The sequence below is a fragment of the Dunckerocampus dactyliophorus genome, chromosome 9, assembly GCF_027744805.1.
Source record: "Dunckerocampus dactyliophorus isolate RoL2022-P2 chromosome 9, RoL_Ddac_1.1, whole genome shotgun sequence".
NCBI lineage: Eukaryota > Metazoa > Chordata > Actinopteri > Syngnathiformes > Syngnathidae > Dunckerocampus > Dunckerocampus dactyliophorus.
In genome coordinates, this window is record NC_072827.1 from 8,407,600 (window position 1) to 8,428,650 (window position 21,051).

General features: G+C 36.4%; 1 protein-coding gene across 1 annotated transcript in view; it reads right to left on the bottom strand.

The window, feature by feature from the left end:
* Window positions 1-21,051, bottom strand: part of gpr155a (G protein-coupled receptor 155a) — a 29,259-nt gene that overhangs the window by 5,347 nt on the left and 2,861 nt on the right. The window contains exons 3-15 of the mRNA XM_054786844.1: window positions 17,934-18,333; window positions 17,648-17,810; window positions 15,209-15,364; window positions 11,295-11,378; window positions 11,088-11,208; window positions 10,922-11,006; window positions 9,166-9,256; window positions 8,890-9,088; window positions 8,631-8,720; window positions 6,303-6,433; window positions 5,819-5,914; window positions 4,104-4,168; window positions 2,072-2,209 (exon numbers count right to left, since the gene is read on the bottom strand). Coding sequence (XP_054642819.1) covers window positions 2,072-2,209; window positions 4,104-4,168; window positions 5,819-5,914; window positions 6,303-6,433; window positions 8,631-8,720; window positions 8,890-9,088; window positions 9,166-9,256; window positions 10,922-11,006; window positions 11,088-11,208; window positions 11,295-11,378; window positions 15,209-15,364; window positions 17,648-17,810; window positions 17,934-18,333 — 1,819 coding nt within the window. The remainder of the gene's footprint in view (window positions 1-2,071; window positions 2,210-4,103; window positions 4,169-5,818; window positions 5,915-6,302; window positions 6,434-8,630; window positions 8,721-8,889; window positions 9,089-9,165; window positions 9,257-10,921; window positions 11,007-11,087; window positions 11,209-11,294; window positions 11,379-15,208; window positions 15,365-17,647; window positions 17,811-17,933; window positions 18,334-21,051) is intronic.

The window sequence follows — 21,051 nt, forward strand, 5'->3', positions numbered from 1 at the left end:
CACTTTATTAAGGGCGTGTCAGTTTTTGTAAGCCCGCTTTCTACTGTGCAATACATTTTGGTGCAAGTTGATAAAAAGTGACAAAAAATGTACGCTGCATCACGCTACACTTTAACTCCTTTGTAATGGAGTACCTATTAAAATAGTGTAGTACAGGGGTGTCCAAAGTGCGAACACAGCACATTCTAAACGTGTAATTTTACAAGAAAACAAAACAAAACCCCAGCAAAAATGAGAAAAATCAAAAGTAATTTCAAAAGAGTAAAGTTGAAATCTTAAGAATTTTTTGTTAATGTAATGAGAAAAAGTTGTAAACGTAACATTATGAGGAAAAATAACCTCATTTTGGAAGCAGAATGAGGAAATATTTCAGAAAATTTGGTTGGGGAAGAACTTTTAATATTACAAAAAATAAAGTCAAAATATTTTGGGAATAAAGTTAGAATGCTATAACAAGAAAATCTGAAAGTTGAAATATTTGGAAAATAAACAAACGTGCAAAAATGGAGAAAACAGCTGTCATTTTATGAAGAGAAACTCAAAATATGAGAAAAAAAGTCAAATTCTGACAAAAAAAGTTGCAATTTTACAAGAATAAACTATATTATATATTGTGAGGAAAAACGTCATTTTAACAGCATAGAGTTGAAACATTAAAGAAAAAAATGTTTATTGTTGTTTTAAAGGAAAAAATAAAAATAAAGTTGTAATTTTTGGAAAACAAGTTGGGGAAAAACTTATGATATTATGAAAATAAAGCCAAAATATTTGTGGAATAAAGTCATAATATGAGACGAAAATCTGAAAGTTTAAATAGTCGAGTAAAAAAAAAAACAAAATGCAGAAAAAGAAAGCATTTTCCGAGAATAAATTAAAAAAAATGTACAGAGAAAAGCATAGGGTTGAAATATTAAAGAATAACATATTTGTTGTTTGCTTTAAAGGCGTAATATTATGAGAAACAAAAAAAACTAAATAAAGTTGTAATTTTTGGAACATTAGGTTGGGGAAAAAGTTACCATAAATTCCGGTGTATAAGTCGCGGCCACAAAATTTTGAGGAAAAAACGGATTTGTACATACTGTATATAAGCCACACGTGTCCACGCCATATAATGGCATATTGTGGCGCACACGAGTCCGTGAGGACCAGGCAGCTCTTTATTTGACACTCGCAACAAGTTGTCAACCCATTAGAAATCCCAGGAGGTCATTACATATAACAGTATAACAATATAACAGTCTAACTCAAGGCGTCACCTTACAAATAACACTAAACTCATCACACAGCAACTTCACACTCAAAGTATACCTGATATACTGTAAACAATATACAGTACAGTATATATATAATATACAAACATGTACCAATGCGAATTTTTGGTACATGATTGTATATTTATCAGGTATACCAGATGTTTTTAGTAAGATGACACCGTGAGTCAGACTGTGATATTGTTATACTGTTATATATACTGACATCCTGCGATTTCCAATGGGTTGACAAGCTCGTTGTGAGTGCACTGTTCACTCGTGATTGGCTCCTGCAAAAGAAAGAGCTATCGTTTCCTCACTGACTCGCGAGCGGCACAGTGTTTAAACAATTAGTAGTAGTTCTGAAGTAAAGGAGATGTCATGAGATTAGAATTTGGCCATAAATGAACCGCACCGCTGTATAAGCCGCTGGGTACAAAGATGAAGAAAAAAGTACCGGTTTACACACCGGAATTTACGGGATAATATTACGAGAATAAAGTCAAGAAAATCTGAAAGTTGACAAAGTTGGAAGATTAAAAAACTGCAGAAATGGAAAAAAACAGCTGTCATTTTACAAGAATAAAGTCAAAATATAAAGAGAAAAAAGTCATTCTAACGAGAAAAAAATGAAATTTTACAAGAATAAACTATAATAGGCTAGATTCAACCACAAAACAGCTTGATTTATCAATTTATATATTTCTGAAAAAACATGATAGAATGAAGCTGCGAAATTCGAAACGCGGTGTGGTGAGGGACGACTGTACCTCCAAAATCGTGCAAGCACGGGAAATGATGGCTGGCGTTAGACTCACCTTCTCTTCCTGACGATGTCGTGAAAGCATTTGTCTTTATGGTGTTTGACAAAGTCGGTGCAGGTCATTCTGATCTCCTCAGGTAAATCATGTGGCGGTTGCTCTTCTTGCCGCTTTCCATACCACAGTCTGTGCAGCCTGAATCACAGGCGTGTGCAGCGTCAACAGACACATACCGTACATGCAGTCTTGCCAGTACGTACAGTCTTGCCGGGTGAGTCAGGGGAGAAGGTGGACGACATGCTGAACTGGCAATCCACTCTAACGTGGTTGGGAATTGATCACTACATCAACCATTGCTGGGGTCAAATTTTATGTATTGAGCAAAACACGCTATCCAGTAAGTCAGCACTTTTAGCCTTAATCTGGTCAATTAAAGTGATGCCTAATATACTTAAAATGCAATACTTTGTACAACTGCAGCTGTTCTTTATATTAGCATACAGTATATCAGGGGTGTCCAAACTTTTTCCAGCAAGGGCCAAATAGTGAAAAATGAAAGGCTCCAACTAATATTTTGTAAAGAAATGCTAAGAAGTCATAGGTATTTCAAGAAAAAACTTGTCATAGAGGTGAAAAAAAGCCTATTATTAGTATCAACTTCACTCTTTGCTCCTTTTTTCCTCATTTTGGCTGTTTTTTTTTTTTAAATATTCCACATAATTCAACTTTCTTTTTAAATAAACTTCATTAATTTTGTTTTCATACTATTTTGACTTTATTATTATTTTAACTTTTTTACCTAAGCTAATTTTCCAGTTAGTTTTGTTTGTTTCACATAATAATGCAACTTTTAAAAAATAACATATATTTTCTGTAATATTTCAACTCTATGCTACTAAAACATTATTTTTCCTCACAATATTAAAAGTTTATTCTCGTAAAATCGTAAAATACTTTTTTCTCTTTAGAGTAAGACATTTTTCTCTGAATAGTTTGACTTTATTGTCGTAAAATTCCAGCTGTTTTTTCCCATTCCCATTTCTGCAGTTTTTTTAAAGTATAATTTTCAACTATTTCAACTTTCGTAAATTTTCTTCTTGTAATATAAGAACTTTTTCTGCAAACTAATTTTCCAAAAATTACAATTTTATTTTGCTTGTTCCTCATAATATTTGAACTTTAAAAGCAATTAATTTTTGTTTAATATTTCAACTTTATGCTACCAAAATGTTACAATGTTAATAAAATATAATAAAAATCTGTAATAAAACATTATTTAACATTAATTCATAAAATATTTTTTTTTCTTAATATTTTGACTTTATTCTCGTGAAGCTGTTGTTTTCCATTTCTGCTGTTGCTTTTTTGTTTTTTTGTTTTTTTGTTTTTTTTAGTTTTTGAGCTATTTCACCTTTCTTGTTAATTTTCTTCTCGTAATTATGACTTTATTGCGTAATATTTTCACATTATTCTCGTAAATTCTAACTTTTTCCGCAACCTAATTTTCCAAAAATGAAAACTTTATTTTATTTTATTTGTTTCTAATATTACAAATGTTTTCTTTAATATGTAAACTTGATGCTACCAAAATGACGTCATTTTTCTTCATAATAATACGGCGTTATTCTCCTAAAATTAAAAAAGTTATTTTGTTTTGTTTGTTCCTCATAACATTACATTTTTTTAAATGTCTTTTTTCTACAATATTTCAACTTTCTACTACTAAAATGATGTTATATTTCCTCATGAAAATACAACTCATAAAATTACATTTTGTGCTTAATATTTTGAGTTCTCTTTTTTTTCCTTTTCGTTTTCTTGTTAAATTGTATTTTTAGATTGTGCTGCAGGCAAATAAAAGGGCTGTACTTTGGACTCTCCTGATATACAGTAGAGTGAAAAAGATGTCTTATTTTTTGTTGTATGTTAGTGACACTTAAATGTTTCAGATCATCAAACATTCAGGTGTGACAATGACATGCAAACAAAAAAGAAATCAGGAAGGGGAAAAGACTGTTTCTCACACCACTGTACATGTACAACTAGTAAGTACGCTTAAGAGTGTGAATATTCATTGCCTGTCTCTTACCTCTTGCGAAACGGCAGGATAATCAAGTGTTTGTCCAGTCCGAACAACGCAAAGGAGAGAAAACCCTGCAAGCAGACAATCCTGTCATGTCATCATACAGTATAATGTCATAGTGTGTATTCCCAGTGAAGTGCTTCTCATACATTCATCTGTGCCATCTAAAATGGCAACACATTGGTTCCTAAGGACAAAAAAAAGTCCCATATTATATTTGTCCACCAGATGGTGCAGCTTTTCCCCCATTCAAAGCACGCAGCAAAATAAAAAATGAACAGTGGAGTTATGTAAAAATACTGCCCTTTAAAGGTTAAAATTCCCCAAAATATAACAAACGTTTTACATTTATATTCCAGGCAGAAGTAGTTTTAAAATATGAATAGATTTTGAAATATTTACATATAAATGTTTACAGCAGTTTTTTGGACGCTGACATTTTTATGTGAGAGAATTTGTAGGACTTCTTAAGGCAGGGATGTCCAAATTGCGGCCCAGGGGCCACTTGCGGCCCACGGCTTGTTTTGCTCAGAAAAAATAGAGCAAAAAATGTAAAGAGAAGAAGCTGAAATGTTGATATTAGGGCTGTCAAAGTTAACGCGTTTATTATGCATTAAAGGAAGTTTCCTTGAACGGTACTTTTTTTTGATGCGAGATTAACGTGAGCACGTCCTGTTTGACCCTCAGCCCACACTGTAGTTTGAGGAAATGCAGTGGTGACTGTGGCGCTACAAGTACTGAGCAGAAATGGACAAAGAAAAGGGTATCGTTATTGGTCAATTTTGCTTCAAAGCCCTGGCAGATGGCTCTCCCAGCAAGACCAAAGTTATTTGTGTCTGCTGTCGCTGTGATTTGAGTTGTCACAGAGTACGCCGACTTGCCTAAGAGAAGCAAGAAGTTCCTGGAGTACTGCCGGTATTTTTTATTGTCATTTACACAGTGGTACCTTGCCGTATGTGTGCCCCACCTAACGAGTGTTCTTTACATGCGATCCATCTCTCGCTTTGAACTGTGAGCTAAAATTTGGGTTACGAGCTGCTAGTTAACGGTAGGCATAGCAGAGGACATCTATTTGGGGGCTTATATCGACGTGACCATGGCTAAAGACGAGAATGGATGTAAATAGCATTAGCAGCACTAGCACTAGCAGCACTAGATTTAGCAGCGCACTAGCTAGCCGCGAGAAAAGATTTTCAACACATCAGTAAAACATACGTACATTATAGCAATATAATTGATCTTATTTATTATGTAAAACTTAGACAGGAACAACACCAAATTAAAAGTACGAAATGAATACAGAGCCACCATCCACCAGTACAAGCCTGGACTTTGTTTTTTCAGAGAGGTGCCCCACACAATTATACACATTAGCGCTCAATAAAGTCATCAAAACTTCCCTTTATGCATTTCCCCTGGTTCCCAAGTGTCATGTAACGTTATTGACAACACAAAGCTTTTCTAAGAATATATACAACTTCTTAGCAGATCGACATTGGTTGGTTAACAAAATGTCGAATATCCAAGTGACCCCCCGCATTCTTTCATTTTTTTTCCAGTATGCATCCCCCTTGTCGGAAGAAAGTTTGGGCACCCCTGTTCTAAACATATGTGTTATGCTTTTCATGTTTTGACTCACTCCCGGCACCACCACACAGAGATTGCAATCCTGTGGGGAAACACTGCGGTGTGTATTCACACAGTACGACAAGAACACCCACCTGCCCGTATTTGGCAACCGCACAGAAGAACTGCAGCTCCACGTAAAGTCGGCTCGGGTTTTGGTGGAAGAGCACCCACACACAGCTGGACAAGTTCTGTCACAAGGGAATCAGAAGAGAAGATACTCAAAGGGTACATACACAGTAAGATAACTGATTCTTATGTCTAATAGTTAAGGATATTGTCAAAAAACAGCATTCAAAATACACCCCACATACACAAGTATAAAAAAAAAAATCCCTTTCCAAACCAGTTAGTTCTCATGAAAATGCACTGGAAGGCGGTTGAGCACATTGCAAAGCACAGAGGAAGAAAACAACAATGATGAATTCGTAAAAGGGCAATATCATGCATGTGGAATAATAGCGGAGTTAATAAGTAACCAACGTCATTGTGTTTGTATGGACATGTCCACAGAAATATGATGCATTACGTTAACGAGTGTAGGAACACGCCAAATGAGACGTGACGGTGCTTACTCACAGCGAGCGAGCTCACACCCAGAAGCAAACACAAGAGCACGTGACGGGATATTTGTCTCTGCTCATTCTGATGGAGCTCGTCCACCCTGAAGACCAGGCAGACCGTCGACTCGCTGCTATTCTCATTTTGACCTGTGGGGGGCAGCAGAAAGGACAGTGTGGTTTATTATGCTTTGCAGCAGGTCTCAACTGGGTTTGGTTGCGGGAGCAGCCATCATCCCTTAATGACAACCCAAATTGGGGACATTGTTCAACTCAAATGTCTCAGTTTGAATTTGATGTTGTGCAAAATATAAAATAAAAATACAGAGCCGCCCCTTGCTCCATCGCCGTTCGAACATCGCTCCCTCACATCGCTCCCTCACATTGCAGTTTTTCAAAATATAATAAATAATCGCTATTTCGTGGTTGACTATGTCCCCGAAAATGCATATTCAAGCAAATGTTACGTATTCTTGGCCTAAATTAAGCATTTTGAAGCATAAAAATAATACGACAGTGTCCACTAGGATTTTAGTGCCAACTACAGTGTTTCCTCGTTTGTGTGTGTGTGTGTGTGTGTGTGTGTGTGCAATAAGTGAAATCCACAAAGTATCCCACTTCATTTTTAAACAATTATTATATATGTTTTAAGGCTGTAAAACCCCCCACCACACACTTTATACATTTTTTCTCAGACAGGCAATAACATTTTCTCACATTTTTCTTTTGTTTAAACACTCTCAAAAATGTCTAAACCTTTGTTTGATTTTTGATGAACCAACCTACAGCACACAAGAGCTAATAAAAAAAAATCCCAGATGAATTAACCATACTACAAAGATGGTTTAATAGAAACAGACTAAGGCTAAACCTAAGTAAAACTAAATGAATGTTACTTGGTAAGTGCAAAAAGGATACGCATGTGCAAATACAAATTGACGGCGTGGACATCAACAGGGTGAATGAAAATACATTTCTCGGACTCATAACAGATGATAATATGAACTGGAAATCTCACATTAAAAATATATAACATAAAGTTGCAAGATATAGCTCAATACTGAATAAAGCAAAATCTGTTCTGGACCAAAAATCACTCCATACACTCTATTGTTGACTGATATTACCGTATCTAACTTAGTGTGTGGAGATATGGGGTAATAACTCTAAAAGCACACTTCACTCACTAACTGTGCTACAAAAAAGGGCAATTAGGATGATAAATAACACCGTGTATAGTGAACATACAAACCCTTTATTCCTAAAACCACAAACAGCTAAAATTTTGCATAAAGCAAATAATAACCTGTTACCCAAAAACGTAAAATTGTTATATTGCCTTATCACAGTACTATGTATTCACAATTGGCAAAGACTACGTACACCTTTTTGGACATGTGGAACTGTGAACTGTACTGTGTGATACAGCCAATCAGGACGCAGGAAACAATGGGCGGTGCAGACAGACGAGAGAGGGAAGAGAAAAGCGAGAGGGAAGGAAAGAGAGAGACGCCCAGCTTCCCACAATGCAACTCTTCTTCAAGGGCCAGGCTCGGCCTGAAACAGCATTCATACGCTGTTGATAAACAAAAGAAGCACTGAAAAAATTCTGCGAAAGGTGAACCGCGATAGAGCGAGGGAACACTGTACAGGCTTTTTGTTATTTTATAATTATTTATTTCACAACAGGCACAATAATAACATCATAATAATAATAGTCATAATAATAATAATAATAATAATAATACTGTTGTGGTTGTAACACTCAACTTTGAATCCCCGAAGTCACTTCCTGTCCACATGTCCGAAAGACATTTATTCATTCATTCATTTATTTTATTATAAAAAAAATGTATGTATATTGCTAATATATAATTTTATTACAAAAATATTGAATGAATGAATGAACACAAAAATACATTTTTCATGTATTTATTTATATTATAAAATAAATGTATTTATTTTTCATAAATAAATACATTTATTCAGTTATTTATTTATATTATAAGGCTAAATCTATTTATTTATTCATTCATTTTTACTACAGCAATTGTATTAAAAACTATATTTTTATGACAAAAATAAATTAATGAATAATTACATTTATTGTTATAATATAAATAAATACATTATTTATTTAGTCATTCATTCATTTATATATTTGTATTTATTATTTATGAATTATTTCATTTATTTTTATTATAAAAATAAATATTTGTGTCCTGTATATTAATAATATTCATTTAAATTCAGCATTTCCAGGCATAAAAATGTTGTAAATGAACTAAAACTCCAATGCAGCAATACAAGACAGTGATGAACTGCACTGTGTGTCGTTGCTCAATACCTGCAAGTGTGCTTGCTGTGTGGTTCATATTGGTGCTGATGATCATATCAGGCATGGGCTGTGGCCGTGCACACTCACACATGTGGCACACTGATAAGAAAGAGACAAGGGTTCATTATCGAGGAAGCACTGAGTCAAAGTGTGCACCTTTGGCTGCTTTATATGAACAACTAATTTCATTTGCATTGTACCGCTTCCTTATTCAGGTCAGAAAGTAACATAAGATAAGATAATAGCATAAGGGTGAGCAATTGAGTACCTCTGCTGAGATCTGCTGAATGGGCTTCTGGCTCAAACGAACACTGGCTATCTTGTTCCGTTTCGGTCACAAGGTCTTCCACAGACGTGTTTCCCTCCTGACTTTGCTCATTTTGGGCCCAGCTTCCTCTACTGAGTAACAGCAGGGAGCTCCCTACTAGGACGATGCTGAGTAAAAGCACTATTGTGGTGCAGATGATCTGTCAAAGCACACACTTGTAAGAAACTTGAAAAGGGACTGGATTAAAAAACCAACAACATTATCCTCGCTGCATACCTGTGGTTTGCTGTAGAAGAGGGATGAGTCGAGGGTGTCAGGCATTTTTTCCCCACAAATGAGCAACACAGCAGTTATGAAGGCAGGGATCCTGGTAATAGAAAACAACACACGCAATTGCAATGTACTCCTTGTATTAACATGTACCAGTACTCATGCAAACATCAAGTAATGAATTCATTTTTGCATTATCGCAATGCATTATTATTAATAAAAAAATACAAATAAAACTTATTCATTCATTTATTTTTATGATAACAATAATGAATGAATAAATAAATGAATTTATTTTATAATTAAATAAATAATTTCATTTATTCATTAATTTATATATATTTGTATTTATTATTTACTTATTCATTCATTTATTTTTATGATAAAAATAATGAATGAATAAATAAATGAATTTATTGCTATAATTAAATAAATAATGTTATTTATTCATTCATTTATATATAAATATATATATACTTGTATTTATTATTTACTTATTTATTCATTTATTTTTATTATAAAAACACATATTTATGTATATTAAGAACAAAATTTACCCGCGAGGATAAGTGAGGATAAGTGGCATAGAAAACGAATGAATGGATGAAGAATCATATTTTTTAATTAATTTATATTGTTAAAAAATAAATGAATGAATAAATAAATAAAATAAAATATGTATGTATATTATGTATATTCATGATATTTATTTAGAAAAATAAATGACTGAATTAATAAACAACTTCATTTTTATAATACAAATGAATGTGTTTATCAATTTATTATTGAATATATGTTTGTATGTATTATTTATGTATTAATTCTCTTTATTTTATTATAAAAATATTTATGTATATTTATAATAATATTTATTTATTATCAAAATAAATGAATGAATAAATAAATCAATTTATTTTTATAATATAAATAAATGAATACATGTAGAGTATTTATTTATTTATTTTATAACAAAAATAAATACAATAATAACTTTATAAATAAATATTATTATTATTATTATGACTTACTTTTTTTTTTAAATAATGCACAGTAACAGAACCCATCTCTATTATGACATCATGCATTGAAATAAATATAGTGCAACTCAGTTTTTTGAAGCGCCCCAGTTTTGGTAGGATTCAGTTTTTCCATACATTCTCTCGGTTATCGTACAATACTGAGCGTAACAAAACTAATCAGTTTGCTCTGTACTGTATCAGTATCTCGAGTTTCCAAACAAAGCACTCCACATGTTGACTCACCATCCGTGCATTTTTTTTTAATTGAGTACAACAGCTACATAACCCGCCATGGGACCAAAGAAAGTTACGAGTGCCATCAATTTGACAAAGAAGGTGAGAAACGCTCCCCTTCTCCATTCTCTGCCAAGAGTCTTCAGTAAAGGTACAAATGTGACCATTTAATTCCTCATTTATAATTATTTTGAATTATTTTCTGCATGTAAAACTAAAAAACTATTAAAACTATTTGTTAATATTTTTGGGTGGGTGTCTGGAATGGATTAACTGGATTTACATTAATCCAATGGAAAAAAATGCTTCCGTTTTCTTACCTTTTGGTTGTCATTGGACCTTCTGGAACTAATTAATAACGAAAAGTGAGGTACCGCTGTATTGCCATATTATTGCAGCGTGTTAAGAGTTTGTACAAGCACTGCACACAATTGTGAACAGTAACGTTAACGACGTGCTAATGCTAGCGCGACATGAGAGGTGACAAGCAGCGCTTCACGGTGACTCACCCCCAGCCAGCAACCACAATCACGCCTGACGAAACTTTCAGACTGCCAAACCTCCTCAGAAGCACAATGGAGAGCGCAATTAATCCTACGGCGAGATATGTGCTCGTTAGAGAAGTAGGCCTATCACCTGCGTGTGATGATGTTGCTGCGTGTTATCACACCATACCTGGCCACACATACGTGCCGTAGAGTGAAGTGCACAGCAGTGTAAAAGTCAGGAGCTGACCAATGAAGTTGTCTTGCGTCACCACAAATTTCCACAGGATCATTCCAAAACAAGTAAGAAACTAAAACAACAAGTAATCATAATAATGACCATTACACAGTATAATGATTAATATGCAAGAAAGCAAACAATCATTTAGTGACTCACCTGTGCCAAGAAAAGGTTGGTGGTAAACATGTGAGGCAGCCTCTTGAACTTCTTACTGAAAAGCATGACGGCGATGGTCCACAGCTGGCAAAAGAAAATACATTTTAAGCCATCCTCCCATATATTGAACACTGACAGATGTTACTGCAGAGGTGGGAGCAAGTTAGTGTTGTGCAAGTCTCAAGAAAGTCTGAAGTCTTGAGTCATGTCTCAAGTAAAGACGTGCAAGTCAAGACAAGACGAGTCGAGTGAGGTCCGAAGTCTTAGGCTTGGCATTTTTGAGTCTTTACAAGTCATAAGCACTGTTTAGTGCAGAGGTGTCCCCACTTTTTCCAACAAGGACAACATACTGAAAAATATACTGAAAAAAAGACTATTATTAGTATCAACGTTGGTCTTGTCTCTTTTTTGCTTGTTTTTTTTTTTATTTGCATTTTCCAAATATTTCAACTTAAAAAAAAAAATCTTTATACATTTCCTCTCATAATATTTTGACTTTATTCCCAAGATATTACAACTTCTCCCAACCTAATTTTCCAAAAATTGCAACTTTATTCGTTGTGTCTCGTAAATATTACAACTTTAACATTTCTTTAATATTTCTACTTTCTTACTGAAATGACGTTATTTTTCCCCCTAATAAGTAATCCCTCATTTTTCGCGGTTAATGGGGACCAGATCCTCCCGCAAAAGATGAAAAACCGTGTAGTAGGATTTGCCCCCCCCAGGAATTTTCATGTATGTGTATATGGGTACCAGAATGTTTCAAATATGTAAACAGTATTTATACTTAACATATTTGAGACAAAGATTACAACAGTACATGTATTTACTTACATCTTTAACTAAAAAACCTTATACAGTAATTAACATTCATCAACATTGCCTTCTGAGAGAGGCAATGTGTTGGTGGCGGAGGAGTGGCTCTCACTTTACTCGTAGAGGCTTTAGGTTCACTCGGAGACTCGAGGAGGCGAATCACTCCTGGCAGCGCTAGTACTGGCTTGAGGTTCATCAGGTTCGTCAGCACCTTCTTCAGCCTCTTCTTTGTCGTCATCGGGCAAGATTTGATCGTAGAGAGCTTTTGCCTTTGTCCTGATCATATTAGTGTCCAAACTCACTGTCTTTTTCCTGCAATCCACAATGCCAATGCAGCTTCCATTTACACAATTCTCTTATTACGCGGAGTTACCACACGTTTCGCTTCCGTATTGAAAGTTATTGAAGCGGCATTGTAAGGGCTTAACTAATCAAAAAAAGTTAGCGCGAACACAACGCCAAGATACAGTATGCTAGCCAGTCAACAGCGTGGATGAGACTGGTGAGACACAACAAGGGAAGATGCTAGGTGATACGGGATACGGTATAAATCCACTCGTGCTTTCATTGGTGGATGTCACGCCGGAAACCAATCACACGCCTTGTCTGAGTGCGCGTGGCATGTACAGTACAGTACAGTACAGGCATGTACAAAGCCTCTGAGTCAACTCCTGAGTCATCTCCTTGTTTGGCACGAAGGAAAACCTTCTCGCTCACGCAGCAACATGAAACAACACCTTTTTCTGCAATATGGCTGCCGATATGGCTGTATTTTTTCCATTTTTATTTTTTGATGATTTCGGTTTTTTTTCAATGAATATTTTGGAAAAACCCGCAAAGCACTGAAGCCACAAAATGGGAAGCGTGAAGTGGCGAGGGATTACTGTATTCTTGTAAAATTACGACTTTTTCTCATCAGATTAAAACTTTTTTTTCTTAATATTTTGACTTACTGGTGAGCTTTCAATTTTTTAAGAAAGGCTTCCAGGTGTCGGGGGAGGGGGGCGATCACGGTGTGTGTGTGAGAGTTTTTATATTTATTTATTGTTTTATTGATTTATTTTATTTATTACTCTTTCCTTTAAAATGGGCTTTGGGGGCTGGCTCTTAGGGGGCCAGCCTTGGTTTTGCCTGCCCTCGTGGGGACGGTGGCTCTCTGTTGGTGGGGGCTTGGCCTGGCTGTGTGGGGTGGAGCTTGCTGGGTGGTGGGAGGCAGTCCCTCTCCTTTCATTCATACATTCTCGGTGACAAGTCCACGTTTAGACATAGGCGCACATTTATGCACGTATATACACATGCAGACATGCACACAACATTGGCCGTTGATATTATTTTGTCTTCTCCATTATGGTCTTTATAGCCGTCATAGACATTTTGCTGATGTAGTCCTGTTTGTTTCTGTTGTTTTGTTATTGTCGTCGGAATTGTTGCTGTTGCTGTTGTTCTTGGCCCCCTCTTGTCCCCGCACTCCCCCCTCTGTTTTCTTTCCTCTACTTTTCTATCCCCTCCTGCTCCGGTCCGCTGCTCCAAATTTGCATAACAAAACATCAAATAAAGTCAAATAAGTATCTTACACTTTTCCCTGGCAAAGCAAATCTGTTGAGCATGTAAGAGCATTTAGATCAACAATACTATCTGCCCCTTTGGCTGGACAGGACAAAAAGAAAAAAGTGTTATATTTTTAGAATATACCACGGGCCAATAGCAAAAGCAGTGGCAAAACATGATGCTCTTTTTAAACTTCAGCTTAACCAGACAGAACTCTCAGGTGAAAGTGGAAACTAAATCAAGAGAAGGGAGTTTTTATGTGGCACCAGCTGCGACAATTATCGGAAATTACTAGTGTACATACTAAAGAAACGCCTTTCAATTCCTCATTATTCCACTGTAACATTCCTTCTCCTGTTATATCTCATTAAAACTTTTGATTTAACTGACACGACTGAAAGTGCAATGTGTTTTATGTGCCTTTGTGTTGCTTTTACACTTTGCTGATAATATTGGTCGGTCTGTATTGGCATAAAAATAAGGTAACGGTTCATATCGGTGGCCGCACGGTGGCCAAGTGGTTAGCATGTTGGCCACAGAGGAGATTAGGAAGAACTGGGTTCAAATCTCCGCTTCTTTGCCAGTCCTGTGCATGCGTGGGTTTTCTGCGGGTACTCCGGTTTCCTCCCACATTCCAAAAATATGCATGTTACGTTAGTTGTCGACTGTAAATGGTCCATAGGTAAGTGAATGTGAGCTTGAATGGTTGTTTGTCCGTATGTGCCCTGCGATTGGCTGGCGACCAGTCCAGGGTGTCTCTCGCCCCAAGTCAGCTACAGCATACCCCGGCGACCCTAATTAGAATAAGCGGCATTGAATATAGATGGATGGAAGGGGTTTATATCGGTCTCGGTTTTTCTGCCAATAATGATATTGGCACGTAATATTGTTGTGCTCCCCACAGCAACAAGCTAGCGCAGTATGTCGGCGGTCAGTTTTGCCTTTGGATTGTAAATGTGCAATGAGTGTAAAGTAAGCAAGTACTGTAAGTAAGGCATCTTCTTTCAATACTTCTAATGTAATATCACACCTCAGGAAGAATCAGCAAATAATATTTTGCAGCAAAATAATACATGCTGAGTGAGCCCAGTTTATAATTTCATTGATTGTACTGTATTAGTCCAGAGGTTCATACTTTGCACTTTACTGATGTTTGTGCCACACAGAAATGTGCAATTTCCAAATTGTATCGCTGGACAATACAGGTATATCAGATATTGGTAAGAAAGCCAATAGGGATCATCTCTAGTTTGAATAAAACCTTTGAATGATCCTGTTGCTGACTTGTGTAACACAAATGAACTGCTAGAATGATGAAGTTCCTTAAATTGGGCTAAAAGTAAAACTAAATGAGGAAATGAGCATAACAGCGTAAACCACCCATCCGCCTCTAACACCTTGAACAAGACTTGCCAGTCTATCCCAACATGTGCCAAACAATGTGTGGTCAAGTTGCGTAACCAAAAGTGTCATGTGGTGTATGATGTAATGGAAGCATCAGTTCAAAGTAGAAACATGCAAATAATATGTAGATTGTTTGGACTCACAAGTGCCACCAAGCTGACAATGCTGATATCAAAGCTGACGTCTTGCAAAGCGTTCATCACGAGCCGAGGGTCCATCCGGCGCAGAGTGAGCAGCCAGGCTGAGGTAAACATGATTGGAGCTGAGAGGAAAGTGCTAATCACCATCCCAGAAATCACCTGAAACAAAAGTGTAAACATTAAATCAGGGGTCAGGAACCTTTACCATCAAAAAAGCCATTTTGCCTCCTCCTCCAGTAAAAAGATAAATAGTCTGGAGCCCCAAACTTAAAATTTACAACAAAATTCAACTGACAGAAGTGCAGAGTGCATGTGTAGGCCTACTTTGAAATCAAGTGCAGAGTTCCAAGACCAAAACCACTGCTGAACAAAAAGAACATTAAGGCTCGTCTCAATTTTGCCAGAAAATATCCTGATGATCCCCAAGACCTTTGGGAAAATATTCTGTGGTCTGACAAGACAAAAGGGGAACTTTTTGGAAGGTATGTGTCATCTGGTGTAAAAGTAATGCTGCTTTTCAGAAAAAAAAACTCATACCAACAATAAAATATGGTGGTGGTAGTGTGATGGTCTGGGGCTGTTTTGCTGCTTTAGGACTGAGAAGACTTGCGGTGATAAATGGAACCATGAATTCTGCTGTCTTCCAAAAAATCCTGAAGGAGAATGTCCGGCTGGACCGGTTGGAACCAACTTGGGTTCTGCAGCAGGACAATGATCCAAAACACACCAGCAAGTCCACCTCTGAATGGCTGAAGAAAAACTAAATGAAGACTTTGGAGTAGTTTAGTCAAAGTCCTGACCTGAATCCTATTGAGATGCTGTGGCATGACCTTAAAAAGGCGCTTCATGCTGGAAAACCCTCCAATGTGGCTGAATAACAACAATTCTACAAAGATGGAAAGTGGGCCAAAATTCCTCCACAGTGCTGTAAGAGATTCATTGCAAGTTATCACAAACGCTTGATTGCAGTTGTTGCTGCTAAGTGTGGCCCAACCAGTTATTAGGTTTAGGGGGCAATCGCTTTTTCACACAGGGTCATGTAGGTTTGGATTTTTTTCTCCCTTAATAATAAAAAGTTTAATTTACAAACTGCATTTTGTGCTCAGTTGTGTTGTCACTGAGTGATATTTAAATTAGTTTGATGTTCTGAAACACTGAAGTGTGACGAACATGCAAAAAAATAAGAACTCAGGAAGGGGCTGTATGTAAGCCTTTTTGAGTCGTTCTCATATTTGTGTAAAATGAAAACAAGACTTCGCCAACTTTAACACAAAAACGCTCACCAGAGTTCACATATCTGCATATCACTGCCGCCTGCTCAATATCCTTTAGCTCACTTGACTCATCACAGGCAATTCAATATGCTTGTGCTGAATTAATGTCATCACTTTGCCTGCTAGTGAGGTTTGTTGTCATTCTATTGGTGCTACGCTTAAACTGTCTTTGCAGAGAGGCATTTCTTCAATTTCTGAATCATGTCCATTCAGAATTAAACTCTCTATTTTCTTCCACGATTCTACGTTTTTAGGGAGGTATTCATAGCTGTGGACTAGGGATGTCACAAAATCTCGTTTCACAAGATCTTGCAAGATTAAGACATGACAAGATTTCTCGTTCAGTGAAAAACTGTCTCGTGGGCACTATGCCTGGATGATAATAAATTAATAAATAAATTATAAAGACGTGTGTTCATGTTTCACATAAGGATGATTGGCAGAATTTTTTTAAAAAGTGCAGTGCATTAAGTCAGCCATGGCATGTCTGACATGATAGAGTGAAAAACGTTATCCTCCCATTCCATGTGGAAGTGACACGTTTTTGGCTTCTTAAAATTAGAAGAAATAAATTCGAGGCTACCTGGTTTGCTCGCTCATTAGCTTGTTAGCTCGCTAGAGGCCGTCTCAAGTCCCTGCAGCATAAGAGCTGCGCAATGTGTTGAAAACAATGAACAATAGGAGTGTAAAGGTGACTATAAGGTGTTATTTCATGTCTAGAGAGCTTTAATAATGTTAAAAAGCATATTTAGAAAGTTGTAAAAAGGTTAGGTTTTCTATGCACTAACTATGAAAATATTCAATTTATTAAAACTGAATCCTATATCACTGAAATTTATTACAGTCGGGTCTGGAACCAATTAACCGTTATAAACGAGGGATGACTGTAATTGTTTCCTTCATGCGCTGATTGTATCAGTCCACAGTTTCATATTTTGCAGTTTGCAGATATTTGTGCCGCATACAAATGTGCAGCTTTCCAAATGGCATCATTGCCAGCATTATTTTATTATAATTATTGAATTTATTAAGACTAACCTGTCTTAACCTAACCTTACTTGTTGAAGTAGATCGGGGATATTGTTTTGGTTGACAATTGCTGTCAATATCGGTATCGGTAAGTCGGATATTGGGAAGGAAGCCAATGTCGAGCATCTCTAGTACTCACCACTTCCAGCTGTGAGTTATAATACGCAGCGTAGATAGCGACGCTGGGCGCTGTGGGGAATACTCCGTAAAGAAAAGCATAGTTGGAGAGGCTTGAGTGGTTCGAGGGGCTGGTGTCATCCAGGAGATCCACCATGTCTTCACAAATCAGAGGCATCAGCAACCTGGAAAGCGTAATTGGGCTCTATGACTGATATCATCATAACTTCCTGCCTTCAAAGCATCACATAATATCAGACACAAGGCCATCATATCCTTTGTAGTGACGGTAAGGAGTCTTTACTTACAGTTTTGCTGTCAAGAGCAGTATCAACGTGACCACAGTGGACCTGGTTAACTTCTTCAGCTGGCCCACCATGGACAGACCCAAGTAGAACAGAGCAGCTCCCTCAAAAGAGTTGGCCAAACCATCCACAAAATCCGCCATGAACGAAGGCACAGTCTGCCGCAGAGCAAAATGGGCCCCGATGCCGATGACAACCATAAAAACAATCGGGTTCTTGAGGACTTGTAAGGCCACTTGTCCCACAATCAGAAGTTTGCTTTGCCGGTGGTCTCTCTGATTCTTCCATTTCTGGACCTCACAAAAGGCAAAGCCAATGGGATTTAGCAGCATGAGCGACACAGGTGCCACCAGGTAGATGTACTGGAGGTATTCTGGGTATGTGCTCTGATATAGAGCTTTTACTGCGGAGACACATGAAGACAAACGTTAGGAACTGTTTGAACCTGATGTTACACAGAGACAAATAAATAAAGCAATTTCTTTTCTTTAGCTTTTGTTTCTGGTGCTTTGGACCGCTTTGCTATCAGAGTCTATGATCACACAATTTAAAAGGCTTTCAAATTGTGTGGCATCTACGAGGAAGATTGACACATAGCCCAGAATGACAGTTTCTACATAGTAGTTGCCGTGCCCCTCTAGCAGGCCTGTCATGATAAAAAAAATTTGCTGGTCAATAACTGCGGTACAAATTATCGTTGATAATCGATATTATTATTATTTTTCATTAATAATTGTCATGAGAGGTGTAATTCATATTTGAACCACTAGATGGTACTCAATTATAGTGTACCTTTGTGAGCCTCAGCCACATTAGCTTGACACAGTAGTTGACTGTATTATACAGACCCATTTTTTCATTAATTATATGGCATAAAATGCCTGTCACGATAACAAATTTTGCTGGTAGATAACTGTCTTACAAATTATTGTCGATAATCGATGTGATTGACATTTTTGAGACCATTTTTTCATTATTATATGGCATAATAATGCGAGTACGTCATATCAAATGCAATACACTTTATTTTTTCAAGAGTATTTCACAATATAATCAGAATGTCAAGAGGTTTTAAATACCATACACTAACCAAACAACGTGTACGTTCTCCCAGGCAATTCGTACTCTTTGTCATACATTTGTAACATTTCCCGAAATGTTGGCTTTTCAACCGCATTGAATGGTTGCATTTCTTTGTAGAGATGTAGACAGCGCCAATGTCTGTGAGCGTGCACCATTTTGCTCTGCTTTGTTTTTGTATTTGCTTTGCCGACCAAACGCCTCAGTCACTCTGCTGCACCTCCAGCGGTAGTTTTTTCCCTAGTTGGAAAAACTGAAAAGGATGGTTGTGTTTCAGGTGTGCATACAAGTTGGTCGTGTCCCCCTTCCTCGTCACTATTTTTAAACAAATGCGACATATCGGTTCTTCTGTGTTCATGCGCTCACCTTGTTCATTCTGTTTAAAACTGAAATATTCCCACACTCGGGCTGTTGCGTGCGTTTGCCTTAGAAACTATCGCTTCTATGCCTTCATTCACATTAGCATATGCTTTCGATGCGAGGCTAACTTGGTGCTAGCGCTTTGTGTCCACTCACTAGTAGCCCCGCCTCCACGTACTGGGACAAAGAGGCTGAATGGGTGGCAGGAGGGTTCACGCTCTCAGTTCATTCCACTATAGAACCAATGCGCACAGACAGATGCAGAGTGAACCCCCTTGTCATCCAGCCTGCGTGGTACAGAGAAACAAGTCGATGAAACACACAGCATACATGCATGTCAATTTATCGAGGGAATCATAATTATCGACCTCTTTTTTTTATCGTTCGATTAATCTATTTTATGATTGCCGTGACAGGCCTACCCTGTAAAGTGTTTGTGAAAGTTTGTGTAGAAGTGAAAGTTAAGCTTTTTCCAGCAGTCATATGTAAATGTTGTTCAACTCTGATTGTGTTATGTGTGTGTGTGCTGTGAAAGCCTCCATGAGAAGCTATTTGACTGACAATGCACTGAGCTATCAGACCAGGGGTGTCCAATGTGCTGTCCGGGGGCAGTTTGCGGTCTGCGGCACATCAGCAGTAATTTTGCATGAACAAAGTCAAAATATTAGTAGAAAAAAGTTGGAATCGAAACGAGAAAAAGTAGTAATTTTACGAGAATAACATGTAATATTATAAGAAAACAAAAGAAGAAGCCAAGAAGAAACAAAACAAAGTAAAGTTGTAATTTTTGCAAAATTACGTCGGGGAAAAAGTTATATTACGGGAATAAAGTCAAAATATTATGGGAATACAGTCATAATATTATGAGAAGCAAATTTACAAAGTTGAAATGGTTGGAAATTTTAAAAAACAACAGCAGAAATTGAAAAAAAAAATTAATTTTAGGAGAATAAAGTCAAAATAATAAGAGAAAAAAATTGCATTCTAACAAAAAGAAAGTTGCAACTTTACGAGAATAAACTTGTAACATTATGAGGAATAAGTGACATCATTTTAGTAGCATAGAATTGAAATATTAACAAAAAAATATGATTTTTCTATGTTGTAATATTATGAAAAACAAACAAAAAGATAAAGTAATTTTTGCAAAATTAGGTGGGGGAAAAAATTATAATGTTACAAGAATAAAGTCTTAATATTATGTGAAGAAAATTTACAAAAAGAAAGTTGAAATAGTTGGAAAAATTAAAAAAAAAATAACAGCAGAAATGGAAAACATGGAGGAAAAGTTATGGGAATAACTAATTAATTAAGAGAATAACGTCAAAACATTGTGTGAAGAAAATGTACAAAAAGAAAGTTTAAATAGTTGGTAAATTTAAAAAAAACAACACCAAAAATGAAAAAAGTGGGAGGAAAGTTACAATATTATGGGAATAAAGTCAAAATATTATGTGAATAAAGTCATAATATTACAAAGACAAAATTTACCAAGATTATTTAAGAAAGATTAAATATTTTTAAAAATTAAAAATGGGGAAAAAAAAAGAGCAAAGCGGGAAGTTCATACTAGTAATACGCTTTTTCACCTATTTTACAAAGCTCAGATGTAGTTTTTGGTGGAAAATGTTTGGACACCCCTGTATTAGACCGAATGTAAAAGTGTAACAATAGTAATAAC